At 49.2% G+C, this 22,725-nt stretch overlaps 1 protein-coding gene across 2 annotated transcripts in view; it reads left to right on the top strand.

Moving 5' to 3' along the window:
- Xpo6 (exportin 6) overlaps positions 1-12,699 on the top strand; it is a 99,348-nt gene extending 86,649 nt beyond the window's left edge. For both annotated transcript variants that reach the window (XM_028764133.1, XM_028764132.1), the window contains exons 16-24: positions 621-767; positions 1,534-1,723; positions 4,321-4,476; positions 5,507-5,621; positions 5,784-5,955; positions 7,184-7,345; positions 9,154-9,252; positions 9,421-9,651; positions 12,022-12,699. In XM_028764133.1, coding sequence (XP_028619966.1) covers positions 621-767; positions 1,534-1,723; positions 4,321-4,476; positions 5,507-5,621; positions 5,784-5,955; positions 7,184-7,345; positions 9,154-9,252; positions 9,421-9,651; positions 12,022-12,123 — 1,374 coding nt within the window. In that variant the 3' untranslated portion in view covers positions 12,124-12,699. The remainder of the gene's footprint in view (positions 1-620; positions 768-1,533; positions 1,724-4,320; positions 4,477-5,506; positions 5,622-5,783; positions 5,956-7,183; positions 7,346-9,153; positions 9,253-9,420; positions 9,652-12,021) is intronic.
- The last annotated feature ends 10,026 nt before the right edge of the window (positions 12,700-22,725 follow it).

The raw sequence follows: 22,725 nt of genomic DNA, 5'->3' as shown, positions 1-22,725 counted from the left end.
GAGAGAGAGAGAGAGAGAGAGAGAGAGAGAGAGAGAGAGAGAGAGAGTGAGTGTGTGTATGAGTGTGTGTGTATGTGTGTGTTTAATACAGGCAAGGCTGAGGCCAGTTTCTAACCGCTCCTTTCCAAGAACTTTTCTTTTATGGTTTGGAAATTGCCAGTGACTTGAACCAAGTTTTTTAAGGCATGTTGAGGTGACAGAAATAGGAGAGAGACTAGGAGATTGGCCAGATGAAATGCAGAAAGGAAGGGCTGAGTGAGAGAGACCCTGGCTTCACTAGGAGCCAGGGCAGGGACTCAAAGACTACTACTGTGTTTGAAGGAACGACTTGGACACCATGCTAGTGAAGGCACTGTGTAATAGGACAGACATATGCCAGTTGAAGGGTGCCTGGGAAGAAGGAGAAGAGTGATGCTTACTTGAGGGAGGCAGCTAGAGGTGTGGACTGGAAGACAGTCATTTTGTTTGAGAGTCATCATAGGAGACACTGCAGACACATCCTTCAGTGAGTGGTATAGTATAGTTTGACAGCCATTAGCTGCCGCCAACTGAGGAAACTCTCCAATAGCAGTCACAATGAGGTGAAGTAAGCCAACATGTCACATGTCTTCTGTTTTTAGGTCCAAGACAAGTTGCTGCTGTCTGCGTGCCACCTACTAGTCTCACTAGCCACCACTGTACGGCCTGTCTTTTTGATCAGTATCCCTGCAGTGCAGAAGGTGTTCAACAGCATCATTGATGCTTCTGCTCAGCGTCTAACAGATAAGGTAGGACACATCCCATTTGGCATTCTTGGAGCTCTGTGACTGAGATCCGGGGAAGTGGAGGCAGAAGAGGCTGATTCTGCTTTTACATTCTTAGTTGAAAGCCACCTCAGCTTCACGAACTGCCTCAGTGGGTAGCACTGACACAACCTCCTGGCTTCTCTGACTCACAGCCAAAATCCTGATTCAGATGGGAAAACGTCCCTGTTCATGCACAGAGATATCATTTGCCTCCTAAGGAGAGTCCCTGTGCTCTTATTGGTTCAGGCCAGTCTGGTTTATATCCTCATACACTTTCTTTCTGGGGTTGAGAAGCTATTGGAGAGGCTCAAACTAGTTAGGAGCAAGAAGTGAGGAGGTGGGTGGGTTTACAGACAGGTTCTTTAGAGACCTGAATGTGAGCAAGAACGTGTTCTTGTGAGCCTGTTCTCAGTGGTTGCTTGTAGGTCAGAGGGCAGTATCAAAGGCCACACTAGATTCTGTGTCTACTGAGATTTCTCCTTCTGTGAGGCTTTAGATGCCAGATTGAGCAGGGTGAACACCAGCTAGGCTTCCTGAAACTCACCCTGTACATTGAGACCTAGATGTGGGGTTACTTTCTGTGTTTCTTTTTTCTGCCTGGGTGCCTTTAGGTAGAGCATGGCCAGGCTATAAGAAAGACACCTAAGATCCGAAGCAGAGTGTACAGGGTACTACATGTTATATCTCTATTGGCTACCAGCTTTTACTTCCTTTTGACCTTTGATGGATGCCTTTGGGTTCCTTCTAGGCGCAGGTGTTGGTTTGCCGTGCACTTTCTAATACCTTGCTCCTTCCATGGCCAAATCTTCCTGAGAGTGAGCAGCAGTGGCCCCTGCGCTCCATCAACCATGCCAGCCTCATCTCTGCACTCTCCCGGGACTACCACAGCCTGAAGCCCAGTGCTGCTGCCCCCCAGAGAAAGATGCCACTGGATGACAGTAAGTAGCTCCTGTGTAGACAGTTGCACCTGAAGCCCTTGAGGTGACTTCCTTTGCTTATAGTGGCATCAATCACTGCTTCACAGAAAAGGTTCAGATAGATGCTTACCAAGGAGTTAATTCATTAGTACATCTGCTGGACATACTTCCTGAGTACATTCCCCTATCTGTTAGCTAAGTGTTAGATACCTAAAGAAAACCTCTATGAATGACGCTGCCAGTGGTGGTGCCTCTATCTATAAGCCCTAGGGTGACTGTGAACCTATTTCAGATTCTTGTGTCAACTCTCTTCTGAGTGGCCTTAACCTTTTCCAAATAAAAATATTTCAGAGGTTTTAGAAGAACGTGTGCCTTCACATGTAATACTGAGATGTGATTATTTACATTCACGAGGAGAAAAAAAAATGAGACAATTCTAATTCATGGAAAAAGGATTAAGCATCTTTGAAAATAACAAATACAAGATATTTTAAAAATAGAATACATCTTTTTACATTAAGAATAATGGAACACTTTTAGATGGTGTTGCTTGTAGAATAGGCCAACAGGGATGCTTTGTGAAATATCACAGATGGTAATACAGAATGCTCTTTAGAGGTAGCTCTAACTGTATGTCTCAGGCTAGCTTAGAATGCAGATAGTCCATGCTGGGCCAGAACTTGTGATCTCTCTGGCTGACATTTTCTTCACTGTAGCCTGCTGTAACCACGATTTTTCTAGAACTCATCACATAGACTAGGTTAGCTGACCATTAGAGGCCAGTGGCAGGGAAGGTGGTGGAGGCAGAAGTCTGAATGGCCAAGTCTGAGGCTTTGTGTCACTTCTCATTGTCTCTGGCTTTCTGAGGATTAGGTCTTTAATGTTTTGGGATTGCTGTATTTATTGTTATTACTATTATTGCTGCTATTATCTTATTTGAGGTAGAGGCTCTTTACAGCTCAGATCGTCCTGGAGGTTTTGATATTCCTGATTCTGCCTTCAAGTGCTGAGTGTACAGGCATGACCTACCTGCCTGGCTTTCATGGTTTATAATAAATTATGTGGGTAGGCCACAGTCACACATTTAACAGTGTTTTCAGTTTATTTTATGTTTTAGTAAATTATCATTGGTCCTTTAAAAAAAAAAATCCCTTGAGTGTCAGATAGGTCTGATTTTTGTCTCTTGACTCCATTGATTTTAACCCCTGATACCTTGTCCTTTGTGTCTGGTACCCTGTCCTTCGTGAGTTCTTAGCCTTACCACAGTCTCTGAGCATGCAGCAGTTTTTTGCTTGCTTCTTATCAGTAGTGTTAGTGCTTTTTGTTTGTTCTTGTGCCTCCCTGTGATCAGTCTTCAGTGATCCAGCCTGTTGTGAGTCATTGCCTTCCATTCTCTGTCCCGTGAGGGAATATTATTCGGCCACTGTTTCAGATGAAGAAAGCAGAGCTCAGCAGTTAGTAACACTAGAGGAATAGAGCTAACTTTTGCATACTTCCTCAGCATGCCTTCTTTCTGTCACACCCTCCTCTGACTGAAGTGTTAGCCCACATAGGAACCAGTGGACTCTGTGATGCTCAAGACAGCTCAGTGCATACTGGAGGTTTGATAGTAGCTCTCTAAGCTTCAGTCTGGACTGGCCTATGGAGTTCATCAAGGTTGAGCATACTAGGCTTGGACTGAGTCAGGCAGCCTCCACTCATGTAGGAGAATGATAACAGCCTTTTCTTCCTATGTCAGGTGCCCTGCTAAAACCTTGCCCCTGACCATCATAAGAACCTAACAAAGTTGGGTCTCTTGGGCCTGACTTGGATCCTACCCAAGGAATAAGCTGGCTCCTGACCCTCTGCAGCTCTCACTTCTGATGTCAGCTAGTCACTGCCACTGGTCTCTGTGCTGTGTAGAATCATGCTGTGATCTCAGAGTTAAATATGTTGCCACTAATAAATAATAAGTATGTATACATTATCAGATTATAGGCCTGATAGACCGAAGATTTATCAAGCAATTTTTCCTAAAGCCAGCACTATTACATTGCATGGTAGGCTGTACCTGTGTGGTTAGCAGGGTGGGTGCTGTCTGTAGCAGAAGGGAGACGAGTCTGTTCTCCTCTACTAATTGCCTGACCATTTGTCTCACCAGTCACCTTATCAACTTATAGGGTGTTTGGTTGGCTAGTTGGTGTTTTGTGGAGAAGTAGAGGGGTGTGTGTGTGTGTGTGTGTGTGTGTGTGTGTGTGTGTACTGCCACACCCAGTTTTTGTGTGATTCTGAGTATTGAACCTAGGGCCTTATGCTTGTTAGGCAAGAACTTGAGCTACATTCCCAGCCCATCATCTGTTTGATTTGTTGCTAGTGGATAGAGGGAAAGAAAGCATAAGTCCAAGTGTTCAAACAGGAGGACAACTGGAATCTTGAAAGTAAAAAGAAAGAGGAGAGAGATAAGGACCTGGTGCTTATGGGGTCATATAATGGAAGAGATAAGTTCTCCTGGTTAGTAAGACTTCCATTTTGTCTTCCTGGTCTCTCCTCTGCAAGATTCTTGCCTCCCTTGTGTGTGTTCCCTCTAATTATACTGTGTCTCAGACAACAGATAACTGCAGCTTCATCTTGACTTACAGCCAAAGTGATTATTCACCAGACACTTAGTGTCTTGGAAGATATTGTGGAGAATATTTCTGGGGAATCCACCAAATCTCGACAGATCTGTTACCAGTCACTGCAGGAATCTGTTCAGGTCTCCCTAGCCCTCTTTCCAGCTTTTATCCATCAGTCAGGTAAGAATTGGCTCAAAGGTCTGCCTTATGGATCATGGTGTTCACAAGGAACTCTAGAGCAGCCAGCTTGGGCTGTGCTCAGTGACGGCACACACACAGACAAAGGCAAAGCTGTACCATCTTTGGATAGTCTGGAGAGATGAGCAGAGCTCTTGGTGTCAGCCTGGCACCTGTCCTGTGACGTGGAGTTGCTCGCAGCTTCCTGCCTACTTTTCCTTTGTAAATCAAGGTGGGTGGGTGAGAAAGTAGACATCAGAACAGACAGGAAGGAGAGGGAAGAGGGAAGGTACGTGCTTCTTACTTAGCAGCTGGTTGACGTGCTCTTCTAAACCCCATTGTCAGTGCTACTGTCACTGACCAGTACTGCTGTCTCTCTGGACATGCTTGTCTGACTCTCCTGAAAGCATTCACAGTAGACTTGTCAGTGTTAGGCAGCAGGACCTTCGTAGCTTAGATGCACTGATTGCACTTGTAAGCACTTTGTGTATAGTAAGAACCAAAATGTCCCATGCAACTGATGCTGTGACCTGAATATGGAACCACGCTAACCAGAATCAATAAGTCCATTTGGTGGCCCAGGGCAGTGTGACCTGAGTGCTCTGTCATTATCTACTTTTATCCACTTAACCCTGACCTACTACAGCGGTGATTGCTTAGAGAGAAATGCCAAGGGGCTCAGGTGTTGACCCAGTTGGATAATTTCTTGGATGTGAGCATAAAGTGGTTCATTTTCACTGAAAGTGCTGACCATGCTGGATGCGGGACAGTGTGCTGGGCTTCACGATGCAACAGCTCTGTTTCCTACTGTGAGCAATCAGGCAGCTGTTCCCAGGATCAGAGCCCTGTTCTCAGCAGGCCCTTAATCATCTTCCACTTTCCATCATTGGCTCTGATGGTGTTGGGGACATTTCTTCTAGTAGGACGCATTAGAGAGAGATGACAGTGCAGATTGCAAAGGAAAATTGATGAAGTCAGGAATGTCTTTAGTCCCTGTGCGCATGGTGTTGACCGTTTGCCTTGTCCTTCATAGATGTGACGGATGAGATGCTGAGCTTCTTCCTCACCTTGTTCCGAGGCCTTAGAGTACAGATGGGTGTGCCTTTCACTGAGCAGATCATACAGACTTTCCTCAACATGTTTACCAGGTAACTACACACCTACTGCCCAGTACTTCAGAGTCAAGGGACAAGTTTGCTAAAAAATGCAGGGCTTTCTGTTCCTTTCCCTCACTTGCTGTAAGCATTGCTTATCATGCTGCTTCCTAAAGAATCACTGTGAGTTGTTCTGTGGCTTTCTCTTGCCTGCAGAGAACAGTTAGCTGAGAGCATCCTCCATGAAGGCAGCACTGGCTGCCGGGTGGTGGAGAAGTTCCTGAAGATTCTACAAGTGGTGGTTCAGGAGCCAGGCCAGGTGTTCAAGCCCTTCCTCCCCAGCATTATTGCGCTATGCATGGAGCAAGTGTACCCCATCATTGCTGAGGTAGGTGGGACCAGGGAGGTCCCTGTGGTGCCTCCTTACTGGGAGGGAGGGAAAGTGCCTTGTGTTTTAAATCTCATTTATGAGTTCTCTCAATACTCTTGTAAATAGTTTTTGGGGTCCTTCCTCCCCCCAGAAATGGATACATCATGTACACACATACACAGAAAATTAATACTTAATGAAAAGAATGAATGTTTCTGGATAATTAGCTTTTAAATGCTCATAACTCATAGCTGGAGAGATGGCTCAGCAGTTAGTACATCTGTTTTTCCAGAGTACCTCTCTTCCTCTCCCTCTCACCCCCTAAGAATGCTTTCAACTTGGTAGTCCTGTTAAAGGCGGGTTTTTGGTGACAATTCAGATAGAGCTTTTAATGGTCTGGTTAAGTGAAAGGACAGACCCAGAGTAAGCGTAGACACAGACTGGACGTTAACCGCAGTGGTTGGGGAATGGGAGCTGATCCTAGAGCTTTCCCCTTGACTGAAGTCCAGGGCCTTGGGTTCTGAGTCACACATGGCTGTGCAGCTGACAGTCAGAGAATTCTGCAGCAGTGTTGGGAACAATGTGGCTTGTGTGCTTGCTGGCAACTTGGACATTTGGGCTTCAGTTAGGAAATCGTGCTTCAGTGACTCCTCTGCTCTCTCATAATCCTGATGCTGGCTGCAAGAAAAGGAGCCACACACAGGCAGCAATTAGCACAGCATGTTGCCTCCATTGGGAGACTTTTAGATTTCTCTGATTCCTAAGTGCTCTTCAGTCTTGCCTCTCTTGGGTAACAGTGCTGCTTTTAGGTCCTCTTCCTGTCATTAGCCTCTCAGGTTGCATAAAGGTTAGCTAGCTCACTATTTCCATCCTGGGAGAGGGATGGACATAACCTAAAAGATAGGACCAATCAAACTAGCTGTTTTTTGAATAGAAAATTTACATTTTCATTGTCTTTGCATGTTGTAGCCTTTCTTCCTGGTGTTTAAAGGTGAGATATTTGTTGGAAGGAGCCTCCTGGTACTCATCCTAATGTCTCAAGTGTAGGCCCGTCTCCATAAGCACTCCTGGTTAACTGCCCCCTCAAATGGCTCAGAGCCGTCTACATGGGAAGTGGCAGAAGTGTGGGTGGGATGTGAATTCTGGCTACTGTCTGGCGCCTCTTAGGCTTCTGTGGTGGCCCACACACCAAGAGGCCTCCAAGCTACATGGAGGGAACATGCATTGTTGTGTGGCTTCTTTGCAGCGCCCGTCCCCTGATGTCAAGGCTGAGCTGTTTGAGCTCCTCTTTCGAACGCTCCATCACAACTGGCGGTACTTCTTTAAGTCCACTGTCCTAGCTAGCGTGCAGAGGGGCATCGCTGAGGAGCAGATGGAGAATGAGCCCCAGTTCAGTGCCATCATGCAGGTAAGGTGGAGTGCTTGCTTGTGAAGCTGCAGTGTGCCCTGAGAATATGTGGACCCTGTTCCAGAGGGGGGGCGGGCCGCAGGCTGCATTCTTGGTCAATGTCCCTTGGGTTCTTTTCGGGCATGTGGCCCCCTTCTTCCAACCTGACACTATAAGAAGTGTGAGGTCACACTGAGCTCTGACCCTGTATTTAAAAGTTAGTTTCTTGGCGCTTCACTCTCTTACTCTGTACAGTGGGGTTAATCCTGCTAGTTCTCAGGTTTATTGTGAGATAGATGAGAATGCACAGCAAGCACACGGCACCTGCGAATGTCTGCCGCATGTCCATTCCTTTCCTTCAACAGCAGGGTAAGGAGGAACCTTTGTTGGGCTTGGTGACACATGTAGTTCCAGTCCATATGGGCTGCAGAGTGAGATGTTCTGTCTGACCAGGCCGCGGGCGGTTAAGGAGCCATCTGCCTGAGAGCTACGCAGCTCTTCCTTATAAGACACTAACCAGCTAGGCGTCTCTGGAGAGCCCAGCAATCTGCATTTAAGTGCATTCTGGCTCCTACCATGCTGCCCTGTTCAGGGCTTGGGCTTGGTGTATTCTAGTGTTGGCAAACTTCTTTGACTGAGCTATGGTCTCACTTGAGGCTTATAAAAGTCCCTTTGAAAGAGTTGGATCGTTTGGCAGTTTGTTACAAAGTCACATATGACTGAGCGTATCATCTAGCGTATCATCTGAGGTAAATGGCAGCATATGTTCACACAGCCTGTACACAGATGTTGGTGGCTATTTTCATGGTTTCCCTAGACTAGAAACAATCCAGATACTCACTGGCTCTGGAAGGGTGAACCCACTGGCCCAGGCGAGCCATTCCTTGGAAATGAGGAACACAGCACTACAGTGGAGATAAACATGAGCTGTGCTGGGTGGAAAAAGCCGGAGCCAAAGGCTCTGTCCCAGCCCAGCTTTAGTAACCCTGACTGTGAGGGAGAAATCCCACTACTATAGCAATGATGACAAGATTCCTTGACAGCCAGCAGCTCTGGGCTAGAGTAGCCACTCGATAGAGGAAGGATTCCTGTAGGTTGCAGTTGCTAGCCTCGCTTGTCCCCCCCATGATCAGTTTGTATTGGAGTGGGGAATTTTGTGTTGGGTGTGTGTTTTCTCTTGAACTAGTGACTTTCACTCCTAGACATTTTACTCTAAGGCAGTTTACAAATGCGTTGTTGCTCAACCCCAAAGCAGATGAAGTGATTGAGAAGGAACCTCTGAGGACTTGTGGCCTGTGGGGGAGCCCTGCAGGGATTGCCTAGGTAGACAGGCACGCTTGCTGTCTGCTCAGATTGCTCAAGGAGTTGACTAGTGTGGGTATCTTGCTTCAAAGATGGGTTCTTGGAAAGGTTCTAGAGCAGTGATTCTCAACCTCCCTGATGCTGTGACCCTTTAATACAGTTCCTCATGTTGTGACCTCCAACCATGAAATTATTTTTGTTGCTTCTTTATAACTGTCATTTTGCTAGTTATGAATTGTAATGTAAATATCTGATGTGCCACCCCTGTGGAGGTTGTGGCCTACAGGTTGAGAGCTACTGTTGTAAAGTTTCCTTTAAGAAGGTGTAAATGAGACGGAAATAAGTGGGTGCTGAGGCACTAGACACGCATTGCAGAGATCTGCCCTGACAGACAGAATTGAGACAGGCGACTCGCCCTAGCCGCCCAGCGAGCTGCATAGTGTTGATTCTGGCATAAGGTAGAGGCCCTGGGGGTCGTGTCTGAGGAACTTAAATGCTGCTTATTAAATAGTAGTCTTACTCCTCAGGCCTTCGGACAGTCCTTTCTTCAGCCTGACATCCACCTGTTCAAACAAAATCTCTTCTACTTGGAGACGCTGAACACGAAGCAGAAGCTATACCACAAAGTAAGTGCCTCCTCTCCTGGAAGGATCCCTCCTGGTATAGGAGTTCTGTGCCAAGTCTGAGTCCCTTGAGTCTGCTTGGGGAGTATTTTGGGGAACACATTAAACCTGGGGTGGCCCCAGGGATCTTAGTGAGCCTCTTGTCCCATGCTCCTGCTCCTCTGCTTGCAGAAGATCTTCCGGACCACCATGCTGTTCCAGTTTGTGAACGTGCTGCTCCAGGTCCTGGTTCATAAGTCTCATGACCTTCTGCAGGAGGAGATCGGCATTGCCATTTACAACATGGCCTCTGTCGACTTTGATGGCTTCTTTGCAGCCTTTCTTCCAGAGTTCCTGACTAGCTGTGATGGTGTGGATGCCAATCAGAAAAATGTTCTGGGGCGGAATTTCAAGATGGATCGGGTGAGGAGAAAGGGCCAGTCTCTGGGGAACACATGTGTGGGCTCTTGAGCTTGCTGTTGTTTAGTGAGGGGCCCATCTGGGTCTGGGCGTGGCTATCCCTAATAGTAGGTAGTCATCAATACCTCAGAAACTTGCTTCTGGGGTTGGGTGTGGGAGGTACACCCTTTCTCAGGGACTTGGCTTCTGTTGCTCACGTGCTCTCTGTCTCAGCCACTGAGGTCCCAGGCTCTGGCCTCAGCAGGCTACACATTGTCAAGACTCTTTTGTCATATCCCACTCCCTCACAACGCACACCTCTTAATGGTCTAGAAGATACCATGCTGCCCCTCTGCGCTTTCAGGCAGGCTAAAGATTGATACCACTCTGGGTCCCTGAGGTGGCCCTGTTGCTTGGATGCCCTGGACTTTCTGTAGCTCCTCATAGCCCAGCGCTGGCACAGCTCAAATTCCTTAAAGGAGCCTCGTAGCATTGACCCTCTGTGCCACTGATACCCCAGGGTGAAGTCACTCAGAGCCATCACTGCCCTATGCTGTCAAGCTCTGTATCTGCTCTCGTTCTGTGTTGTGTGGCCGTAGCTCTTCCTGCTCTGTGTGTATTAGGCCTTCTGTTGAATACATTCTTTTGGAAGTTTTGCTTTGGTTTTTGTTTTTGGACAAGCATGTCTCCTCTTGTCCCCTTCCAAGGGAGTGAGAGTTGTTTGCTCTCGGTCTCTTGGTGCTAGGATTTCTATGCTGGAGCAGCATTCTAAGCGGGTTTCTGGCCTCTCTTCCCCTCATTTGGTATGTGTTCTTTTGTGTCTTAGAACTGTCTTGTCTTTGGGATTCTGTCTTGTTCTCTCTTTTCAGCCACTTGAGTTGTTTTTCCTTGGTTTCCTAGAGACCAACTCCTAATATCTTGGTTGTTTTGCAGTGGCATCAGTATTGGTCAACTTCTTGGTTAATACATGGGGTTCTAAATCTGGTCACTCCTAGGCTGCATATTGAAAATGGAGAGGCGTGCTTGGCTCTACTGAGGGAGTTCTGGTTTGGTGTTTGGGAGCTGCTGACTGAAAACGTGCTGCTTGGTCAGTTTTTGGCTTAGTTTTGTTTGATTATTCTGAGATGAGGTCACTTTGTAGCCTTTGCTGAACTTGGTTTGTGATCTTTCTCCCTCTGCCTTTTCTATGCAAGTGCTACCCACCCCTTTTCTGCCCCTTCCTCCCCTCTACAGAGGGTCTTACTTTGGCCTGAGCCAGATAGACCAGGTTGGCCTCAAATTCAGAGAGATCCTTCCGCCTCTGCCTCCCAAGTACTGGGGTTAAAGGTGAGCACTCCCAGGCCCTGTGCTCTTGTTCACGATGAACTGAGTCACTTCCCGTGAGGTCATGCATTGAGTCACCTTGCTGCCACTCACCTGCTTTCCATGCTTGCTTTTGTGGGAGACAGGCCGTGTGGTGTATTTTTGGGTCACACTGTTTCTATTACTTCCTGCTCTTCCAACCACCTAAAGAGCAACTCTTCTCTCTACATTGTAGATGGCCTAGGCTTAGAAGGGCTCTGGGTAGTGGAACAGGATCCCGGCTGAGTGTTCTGCAGGAGAGGTGCAACATGATCTGCCTGAGGGCACTTTGAAAGTTCAGCAGAGGTGCTGAGCAGTCCAGCTAAGGCAAGGTAGGCAGTGTCAGGCCATGGGGACAGGTGTGAGCTGAGTTCCAGACGAGGAAGACGGTGGGAGACGCAGAAGTAGTGTCAGCTGTTTGATGTGGCTGAGGTTCGCACAGGGATCACCCTGGTAGCCAAGGCAGGATGTCAGTTATGTCTGTGACAGTATGTGTGTAGTGTTGACAGTCTTCACATCAGGACCTGCACAGCAGGTGTGCTCCGTTAAGCAGTGTGGGAAACGATGGAGCAATTTCAACGTCTGGGTGCTTTCCCGATTGCTGCTGCTCCCAGTAGGGCAGCTCTGTGGCTAGGCAGTGTCTTCTTCAATTCAGAGGTCATGTGACTTGTAGGGACTTGTGGAACTCATGAGGAAGGCCTCAGATGTGAGCCATCAAAGGCTGGCCTCTGGGAAGAGGAGGAACAGCCAGACTGGTGCTGGAGCTCTTCCCTCCCTCCCTGTCTAACCTGCAAGATCCTGCGTTGCAGACTGTGGGACAGTTCTAAGTTGCTTACAGCAGAGACTGGCCCGTGGAGCCCTGAAAAAGAGTTTGTGCATGTGCCCCTGACCCAACCAGTGCCTTGCTTGGGACTTGGAATTGTATTAAATGTTTGCATAGAGCCAAAAGCACAGGTGTGGGGGCAGCTCATGTGTTTGGCAAGTGGGTAGCCTAGGCTATTAGGGTCTGGTGGGCCTTCAAGAGCCAGGCTTCAGCTTTGCCCTGCCTTTCAGGACCTACCCTCCTTCACCCAGAATGTGCACAGACTGGTAAATGATCTACGTTACTACCGACTCTGCAATGACAGCCTGCCCCCTGGCACCGTGAAGCTCTAGGAGTGCCTGCTTGCCTTCCTGGCTGCTCACTGCCCCAGGGATGTGCCTGCTGCCACCGCCACCTACACCACCTGCACCTGTGCCACGGAAGTCTGTGACAAGACTCGGCCACTCTCTGGATGGGTGCGCCCTGAGCAAGTGACCTGCCTCTGCCCTCCTGCTGCCACCAGCACAGCAGGTTTTGGAGCCCATTTGACACTGGTAGAGATTCCACACATTTGGAGCAGGGTAAGGGCCCTGTGGCTGGATGCCAGGGAGGTACCCAGAGATCCCACAGTGTGGTTCATGCAGATCATGTGTATCAGTACTGAGTCAGAATCGCCAAGGACCGCTTACGACAGTGCCACCTTCTCACCATTCCACCTCCCCACCCCTCCTGGCCCAGCCAGACCAGGAGAAATTCGACATTGGGACTGTTTCTGTCGAGCCTCCTGCCCCTCCGATTGCCTTGAAGTCTCTGCTCTTTGTCAGAGATTCGCGAAGACTCGCGGTTTTTGTTCTTGTTTTCTCATCATTCCATTGTGATACTAAGAAGCTTAATGACTAAATAAAATGCTTACGTTGTTGTTATATAAACAGTAGTTATGGGGCCTCTTTGTACCTGACCCTCCTTAAGGCTGGTCACCACGGAGCCAGCAGTGGAACTCTGTGTGGTGCTGAGGTCTGTGTTGGTATTGTCTTGGGAGAGCAGTGAGAGGAGGCCCAACTGCTGTGGACGTGCTAACGTCTTCGTCACACTACCTGAAGAAACATGCTCACGGCTTGGGGAGCTGCTTTCTATGACAGTGACCTCGAGGTAGAGGCAGGATGTATCCCAAGGTTATCTTGCTGCTGGATCCATATCTTTTCCTCCCAGCTGAGATGTGTGGGACTCTGAGATGTGGGTCACCAATGACTGGCCTTAAGGATGGGGAGGGCATGGGCAGCCGGGCAGCAGGTGGGTAACAAGAACCAGGGCCAGACTCACCACAAGAAGCATCTAAGTGGAGCAGACCTCAGAGAGTTAGACAGGCAGAGGACTGACAGTATCTCTAGGCTGAAAGCAGGATGAAGCTGAGTGAAGATAATGTTGGGGACCAGGCAGCTTTGGTGGGGTCATGAATGAGTCTTGTCATTCTCTCCCCTTACCACACTTGAGAGTAGTAAGTAGACGTTCTCAGCAGTAATTCTAGGAAAGCATTGTATGTTGGGGCTTGTCACCTTTGTCACATGACACAATCCCTAGCTGGCTTGGTGTCATCCAGAATGGGTAGTGACTCCTGCCACCAGCATCCCTTCCCTCGGATCAGTGTGGGGGTAGACTGGCAGGTAGGGTCGTGTGCCATGAATTCAGCATGTTGTTGAGTGTGCTTGGGCCACTGATGTTCTGGTCTGATGTCAACTGCTCTGTTCTGTTCTCCTCTCATGCAAACCTCATGTCCTCTATGAGCCCTCCTGTCTTCTCTCTCCACTGTCTCCCAGCACTGTGTCTGTCCCCCTTATGTCACACTAAGAGAAGTTGAAGATGGGAGTGGCTTGTGTTCCCAGCATGATGCTTGGTGTGGAGCAAGGGCCTCAAACTGTTATGTGGGTGAAGATTTCTCAGAGTTTTCCACACGGAGCTTTTCCCCACAGGAAGTGGCGGAGGAGCCTCCTGGCTATCCCCTTAGCATAATGAAGCGTTCTTGGCACAGTGGCCTCACCTTTCTGAGCTCCTCAGGGAGGGTGCTCAAGTGCCCCTCTTCACTGACTGAAGGAGCTCCTGCTCAAGGGCTCTCCCTTCCTGTCTCTCAGCACTTGGAACTGCCTTTAAAAGGCTTGTTAATTAATTGACTGGGGCCTTTGGAATTGGGAGGCGTTGTTGCTAGACTTGGGAAAACTAGCTGCAGAACGTGCTGTGGGCACCCGTGGGAGGAGTGTTTAGGTAGAATGGGAACTATAAAGTTAGTGATTTAAATGACCCACCCAGGAGTGTGGCTCCTTCCTGGGCAGGCATTTTGGAAACAGGTTTTGTTTTTTGTTTTTTTGTTTTTTTTTTAAAGCCTTATTTTTATTTCTCCTGTTTTCAGTATGGAAATAATATGTTTATAGATAAAGGAGAACAGAAATGAGCTTCAAGTCTCTAGCTTTGACCTTTGATCCTCCTGCCTCAGCCTTCCAAGTGCTGGGGTACCTCCGTGCCTGTTCTCTGGTGGCTCTTGACACAAATACACTATCAGGCAGTCTCTTCTGGTCCCAAAGGAGAAGGAAAGAAATGAATCTTTTAATGTAACTACCCTTGCCACAGGTATCCTTCAGGATCTGGTCTCGAACCCACTGGCTGTCTACGACTTCTAGCTGTCCTCCGGCAGAGGCCAGAGCTGGATACTGTTTTCATCCTTGGAACTTGGGGCGGGCGGCATAGTTCCCATGATGTAAGGTTACAGCCCGCCCTCACTGCCTCCCCTGCTTCAGTCCTTGTGCACTGTGATGGGGTTGATGGCTGAACTCTGGGTAACCTTGCCTCTATCTGAAGGACAAGCGACTCAACCTGGGAGGCAAGCTGTGCTCAGCCTCTGTCTCCCCAAAGGTTCCAAACCCCATGCCCAGGACACCAGCCCAGGGGTCTGCTTCTTGTAAATGCTAGCTTCTGAGGAGTCCCTGCCTGTGGATCAGAGTGCTTACAGAAGAGGAAACGGAAGCTTGGGAAGGGGAGTGATGCCCAAGGCCACACAGGCAGTCACTAGCTAAGCTTGAGTCAGTCTTGATGCTCTTCCAGCACTGGTCCATTTCCTCAGCCCCACTGGGGAAGCCAAGACCCTTCTCAGTCTAAGGGCCTGAGATGTTCATCTGTTCTCGCCAGTCATTCACAGATGTCACCTTAGGTAATTGACGAGGCTGGGATGTAACTATGTACTCTGTTGTTTCCTTGTCTTGGCTGGATGACTATACAGGGTTACCTTGGCAACACTGCAGGAGTTCTAGGGCTAGGCCTGGCTGAAGGAAGAATAGGAAGCAGGAGACCTGTGCACTCCAGTTTGGCCACATTTGGTTTCATTCTGTTTTTACTGGGCCACATCCTCTCGAGTCATGGAGCCAGTGTACACATGCTGCTTCCTGCTTCCTGGTGCGTGGCAGGGCTCTGAGTCAGCTACTGCTGCTGCTTTCTTTGGTGGCTTAGAGAATGGTTTGCAAGTGGCCTAGGCAGACTGTCCTTAGGTGAGGACTTGGCACAGTGTGGTGTCCTTGGGCCTCTTTTGCAAGTGAGTTGAGTTTCCCTTTTGAAATCAGCTCTGAGCATCTGACCTTGCATTTCCTGAGACTCTGACCAATATTAGATCAAGAATGAGGTAGTCATGGGCAGAGAGGCAAGACACAGCCCCTGGCCTCAGGAGGGAACGATCACAGGAAGTATCCTACCATTGAGCCACATCCCAACACAAGCTTATTACAGTATGGTAGGCAACCACACGTGTGACATGCTCACTAATGGTCACATGAAGATGTCGGGGTCCTCAGGGTTCCACAGCTGGAGCTTTGCATAAGCAAGGTGGGTCCCAGCACAGGGAGCAGGGAGAAGATTCTTGGGACCATTATCTGTACTCTCTTTCCTAGTTCCAGGCCCTCCCTCTGGAGATGTTGAGGCACTTAGAAGCTTTGGGACACACACACAAGAGGCTTGATCGTAAGTCAGCCTCCAGCAGATATGGGTTCGAGTGTAGACATGGTTGTTTCCCAGGCCCTCAAGGCTCTGGGGAACATGGTGCCAGTGTTCTACTCCATCCCAAAGTCATTTCAAGTACGAGTGGTAACCACCCAGCTGTGCCACCATGTAAGCACAACCTCAGCCTTCAGGCAAGTCAACGTAGGCCCAGTTATCAAACGTAAAAAGTGGAATCAGGACAGCGCCTCTGAATGAGGTGGCAGGTGTATTGATTGGCTGTCACCATTGCTCAGCACACAGTTCCTGTAAACTGTAGCTGGCTTTGCTACAAGCTCGTGTTTTTAACCCACAGCCAGTGGCCCTACATCAGTCAAAGTGACCACAAGATTTGGGAGACGCTTGATCTTTATGTTGTCTTAGCGTGGTGGTAGTGTTTTGCTTTTTTGAGTTGGGGTTTGAAATATCCTAAACTGTCTTCAAACTGTAGCCAAGGATGGCCGTGAAATTCTGAGTCTCTAGCCTATACCTCCCAAGTGCTGGGATTGTGAGTGTGCACAAACACACTTGGTTTAGCCAGTGCTAAGGATTCAACCCAGTGCTTCATGCATTCGAGGTAGGCAGTTCACCAACTGAGCCATATTCTCAGCTGCTGGAGTTGGCCTGAGAGGATGGGTGTCAAGAGAGAAGCCGGCCCCAGGCCGTACTCCAGGACTTATCTCTTGCCTCCCCTTAAAAGTCCCTCATTCATCCACCACTTGGGAGAAGACAGTTTCCTGTTCAGAGGAAGTAGCTCAGAAACCACTGGCCAGAGGTATACACAGCCCCACAGCTGAATGCAGCTGACCTGACGGCTAGGCTTCAAAGGAGGACTGGTCGCTGTGGCTGTGGGGTGAGTGGGTATGGGGACTGGATAGCCTTAGTAGCCCAGGTCCAGAAGGAGCAGCAAGGGAGCACCATTGAGCACTGAGTGACTGCACCAAGGTGTGAACATTCAGAGACACGGAGTTGAGAGTGGAGATCAGCGATGGAGTGTGTGCTTCGCCCTGCGTTTGACTCCCAGCATCACAGAGGCAATAAAACAAAGCCCAGCTGTGGACTGTCGACTCCCATCCCATCCTCTCCAGGAAACTGGACAAGAGCACGCGGCTGGTGCTGTATGCTGGTGCCCACAACTGGCTGGTGCACCCGTCTGCTCAGTGCCGTGAGAGGGCTGAAGTGAGGATGCAGTGTGCGTGTCACCAGCCTCTGAGGACACTGCCTGGACTTCTCTCAGGACGAGACATCAGGAGGTCATCCTCCTTGCTGTGGCAGCTGCCTTACTGTCATAGCTGATGTGAACAATTCAAGGCCGTTTCAGAGGGCTCCATCCTGTCACTTGGCTCCATGTGACTTGAGGATGTGAGGACAATAGGATCATAGTATCACCTCATTACCAACAGGAAGCAGAGCACAGGATAGGAAGTGGCCAGGGACAGCGTACTCCCGAAGACCTCTCCTGGTGGTTTGCTTTCTCCAGCTCATGCTCCACTGTCTCCAAATACCCGTGAGTGTGCCTGATGCTGTGTAAGGACCAAGCACGTGTGTATCATGTCCCTGTTGTGTAATATACTTCAGAAGGTATTTGTTTTATAATACTCCGGAAGAAGGGGCTGGAGTTTAGCAATGGCTTAGCAATGGAAAGCACTAAATGCCCTTCCAGAGGAGCCAGGTTTGATTCCCAGCATTCATAGGGTGGCTCACAAGTGTCTGTAACTCCAGTTTAGGGGATTTGTTGCCCTCTTGTGGTCTCCTCAAGTACTGTGATGCAGCAGCTCCCTAGCCAGTGAGAGATAGACTGCAGCCCTTCCATTCCTCTCCTCCCATGCTTTCACTTGGGCTTTGACACTTACTGTCCCCTCCTTTCCAGACCACAAGTGGCTCACCTCCAGGCTCTCCCTCTTCTTTGAGGTCTGAGTTCAGGACTACACAGACAGCCCCTGTGCCTCAACTTGCACAGCTTTGGGCTTAATCTGACCAGGACAATGGAGAGAATAAAGAGATGACAGGTGACACACATACAGAAAAGCTGGGATCCGGTGTGCCAGGTAGCTCAAATGGAGCCGCACTAGCAGCTGCCTGGAAACTCAGTGGGGTTAACTACTCTTGGTCGGGTGTCTCTGTAGTGGGAGAGTCATCCCGGAGGATAGTGCCTTCGAAGAAGACGGTGGGTACCTTCCGCACACCGCCAGCATCCTGTATTCACATCAAGAGAAGGCTTGCCATTCTCAAAGGTTTGAGGGATCCTCGGCACGGCCATGTTCATGTGCTGTTACACAAATTCGCTCAGGCCTCCGCGTGCTCCCCACAGGCTGCCTGCTAGCTCCAGCTTTCTCTGCCTGCCTTGCTGGCTCCTGACTTGCACAAGCTCCTCACCTACTATCATTTTCAGGGAGAGTGTCTCTGTCAGCTCTTGTTGAAGTGAGACCAGAGACAATGAACTTAAAAGAGAGGTTCACTTTGTCTCACAGTTCAGTTTTAATCCTTGGTCGCTTGCCTTGGTCTGTGGCAGCACACTCTTATGTGGCAGTGGCTGCTGATTTACCTCTTATTGGCTGGGAAGTGCAAAGATAGACAGGAAGAGACTGAGGTCCCAATGTCCCCTCCAGGACATGCGTATCCTGACATGATTTCCTCTGCTAGGTATCACTCCCTGGTGGTACCACAGGCTAGGGCCAACTCTTAATGCCTCTGGAAGACATTTAAGATCCAAAGGGAGCCAACTCTTCTACACAGGAAGCTCTTGTAGGGTTAAATTGAATGGTAGCTCTCTCCCCCACGTAGGTCTCCTTCCCAGAATCCATGTTTGATCTTGTTTAAAAGGAGTCTGGAGATGAGGTCATCTTGGATCATGCAGTTTGCTTCCAGTCTAATGACAAGTGTCTCCCAAAGAGTCACATGGGGCTGGGGTGAGCTCAGTTGGTAGAGCATTTGCATGACTAGCACCAAGACATAGAATGAGTTAAAACAGACTCCCGGCTGAGGCCTTCCAGGACAGATGCTTCACTCGAGGTCAGAGCCCAGGTTTTAGGCTGAGGCATCACCTGAGAGGCCAGTCGTAGGTCTCCAGTGCTGGTTAACATGTGTGCCAGAGCAGAGGGGATGTCAGCACAGTCGGTGAAAGTGGCTGTGGCCACCTCCTGCAGAGAGCTGCATGTGTAAAGTTGTAGGTTCAGTCAGGGTACATACTGGGGTAAGGAGATGTGGTGTGAGGGGACTCGGAGCACACTGGGATGAATTTACATGGGGGGGGAGGTGGTAGTGGTGGTAAGTCCAAGGTCATAGAATATGGCCAGGAATAGAAATGAGCAGAGTATATCTGGGGTGAGACAGTAGGATGTGATGGGGACCAGACAGACACACAAACAGACATTCGTTCACCAGCTGTCATACGTGGGGGTAGACATGGCTGGACTGTCAGCAAGAAGGACTGGCTACCATGGTCTCAAGTCACAGGAACAGGCAAGTGGCATTCCTGGAGGGACACACAGCTATGTGGGACCTTCTTCTTGGCAGATAATCAGCTGGCTGGGGACACTCCGGTATCTGACACAAGTGCTGTCACCCATGCCTTGGAGACATCTTGTTGTGGAGAGGCCTTGTATAAACCGGCGCAGCTGCCACCTGCATCCTCGGCACTGGGAAGCCCAGGGACTGGCCTTAGCAGGCAAAACAGCCTTGCAAATCCTATTGCCTCTCCTGTTACCATTTAGCCAGCCCTGTGCTGAGGGATTTGCTCTTAATGAATCTGCCTTGTTTTTCTGGTGCTGACAAACTCTTTCCCTTCATAAAACTTTCATGGCTCAATTTAGCATTGGGAAATGGACTCTCTCTCCCCCCATCCCCCACCACCATGCTGCGCCGGAATTGCCTCTAGTCCCAAGAACTTACCCTGGCTCTGACAGTGATCCCAAGCACAGTGACCCCGCGAGTGGTCTGTGGGGAGTTGGCAGGGATCTTTCTTGGTCTTCTCAGACCCTGGTTCTACCTTACTAAAGGTGAGTAAGGGCTCAACTGGAGTATGGAAGTACCTGTCCAGCAGCCAGCAGAACCTGCTAAGCCACCAGAGGGCTGCAGCCCGTGACTGAACCATGTGAGAGAAGGAGGGGTACCAAGCCCACCCGCAGACTCATGGGAAATTCTTTTTGTGAAGTGGATAGTGGGAATTATCACATAGCTCCCATCACAGCCCTCCCTCTCTCAGTCTTGGCCATGACATCTAGGGACAACTGGTCCCACACACAGTTCACGGATGACGTACTTCTCACTGTTCTACTGCTGTGAGAAGATACTGGTACCAGGTAACGTATAAAACATAATTGGGGGTTTGTCAAAGGGTTAGTCTGGGACTGTCATGGTGAGGAGCTTGGCAGCTGGCAGGCAGACGTGGTGCTGGAGCAGCAGGTGAGAGCTTACATTCTGATCCACAGGCCTAGAGAATGAAACTGAGCCTAGCACAGGTTAGAAGCCCACCCCCAGTGACACGCCACCTTCAACAAGGCCATAACTACTCCAATGAGGCCACACCTCCTAATCCTTAAAGGGTTGGGAACCCAACATTCAAATACATGAGCCTATGGGAGCCATTCTTGTTTAATCCACCACAAGAAGATTTTGACCAGTAGGGCCGGGGTAGTCACAGTATCTCATTTTCTCCCTGTGCACAGAGAGACTTAGGGAACCATTTGAGAAAGAGAAATTACCACCGTCTAGGAGAAGCTGTGGGAGGGGACTGTGATGTCGGTAATGAAAGCAGCTGTCTTAGCACAGCAAGACCTCTTCATGGAGTCAGAGGATGAAAGGATAGAAACAGCACTGAGAGGGAAGACCAGTGCGCTGGGAGCATCGCGGTCCTTGATATGTACGAGCTGGACCAAGCGTGTCTAGAGACTGCCACTGAGCTGGCTTAAACCAGCACTCAGCAGTGTTCCACCCTCTAAGGTGGGGCACAACTGCACAATGGGGTAGATTTGGTTGTTTTGTTTAGCAGCTGGACCTCTAGAGACAGAGTTCAGGAGAGCATCCCTCCTGTGAAAAACCAAGTAAATTAGTTACCCAGCAACTGAAGATTTTATATATGAATTTGGAGATATCACTCAGTTGTGACAGATCTGCCATGTGTCACTTATTTCTGCTAACTGGGGTGGCCTCAGTTCAAAGACACCCATGGTTCCTGTCTCCTGTTGTCATTGCCCAGAACCCTTTTCTCCCATTCAGGGCAAGGCCAACCCCTGTGCAGGGCCAGCCTGTGTGCATGCCAGCCCGTGTGCAGGGCTGCCATAGATAGGAAAGAAGTCAGTGAAAGAAAATGAAAGAACAGATTCAGTTCAGCCTTGAAACGGTAAGATCAGACTCTTATTGGTCTGAGAGGTTGGTGTCCTCAGACCCTGTGGCTTGGTATCTGGGGCGCAGGAGAACACACCAAACGGTCTGAGAATCACTTTTTTTTCTTTTTCTTTCTTTCCTTCCTTCCTTTCTTTCTTTCTTTCTTTCTTTCTTTCTTTCTTTCTTTCTTTCTTTTTTTTTTTTTTTTGTAGTCAAGGGAGGGAGGGGAAGGGCCTGGTTTTACCAGGTCCAGAACTGCAGGGTAGGAGGTAAGACTGCCTGATTTTCAGACCCCCAGGCCCCAGGGAGTCTTATGGGGTGGGCTGTTTTCTGGAATTCCGTAGACGGCGGCAGGTTTCTTAAAGGCTTGGGCTCATTTTCAGGCCTGGTTTTGGGGTGGTGGGTTCCTTTGGAAATGAATGTGTGACATTTGAGGCTAGGCTGACCCTTCACCTGGCTTCTAAGACAACTGGGAGACAGGCCTGTGAGCTCCCTCCTGGGTGCTGGAAACTGGAACTCAGGCAGGCCCTCTGCAAAGCAGAATCTCAACAACTGAGCCATGTCTCCATCACCTGATTCCTCAGGGAGTGGAGCAGAAACCCAAGTGATTATAAACCCAGCTGCTGCCTGCTCTGGGTCTCCTGTACCCGACCTGTCGGCCCTTCTTCACCACGTGACCTTCACCAGAAGCTGAGAAGAAGCCAACTCCTCCAGATTGTAAACCAAAATAAATCTTTGTTTGTTTGTTTGTTGAGACAGAGTTTCTCTGTATAGCCTTGTCTGTCCTGGTACTCACTCTGTAGACCAGGCTGTCCTCGAACTCAAGAGATCCACCTGCCTCTGTCTCCTGAGTCCTGGGAATAAGGATGTGAGCCACCACTGCCTGGCCAAAATAAATCTTTTTACTTTATAAATTTTCTGCCTATGGTGTTTGTTGTAGCAAGAGAACGCAGATACATATAGACATGTTGAGGTTCTGCGGGGGAGAGGCTTTCTGCTCACCCTTCCCCATCTTCCTGACCCCTGCTGAGCTGATTCCTGCAGCCACTATGGGACATCCCAAGCTGGGAGTGGTGAGATGGCTCAGGGTCAGACACTGAGGGAAATAACCAGGACACAGATCTCCCATCAGCCTTTGCTCCCAAACACTGCATGAGAAATGGCCACCAGCCCTCCTAACACCACACTAATTTGTTCTGCCAACCCCTGGGGTTTATTGGTTAGTTCTCCATGGCTAACTGGGTTAGACCTCACATCAGATCAGGTCTTCCTAGAGTCAGCAGATAGCCCCATGTCCCCAGGTAAGATATCTTCCTCATCTGACTGTCTAAGCATGGCTCACAGTCACGGAAGTGGACCTGCTTACAATGGAAGCAGAGAGAAAGTTCCACAGCAAAGAGGACAGTGCCTCATTGGCTAAGAGCTGAGGCAGTGATGTTATCTGATGTGGGTATAAAACTCACGTTGACGCTTGGTCGCCCACCATGGGGCCATGTAGAAACTGCTCATGAATGGAAGTGTTTTTCTCATGAGAATGGGAGAGCTGGGCCACATTTCTTTCTTTTGCTCACTACACACACACACACACACACACACACACACACACACACACACACACA

This window comes from Grammomys surdaster, unplaced genomic scaffold (assembly GCF_004785775.1).
Source record: "Grammomys surdaster isolate TR1022 unplaced genomic scaffold, NIH_TR_1.0 142, whole genome shotgun sequence".
Classification (NCBI taxonomy): Eukaryota; Metazoa; Chordata; class Mammalia; order Rodentia; family Muridae; genus Grammomys; species Grammomys surdaster.
This window is presented reverse-complemented; position numbering and strand designations above follow the sequence as displayed.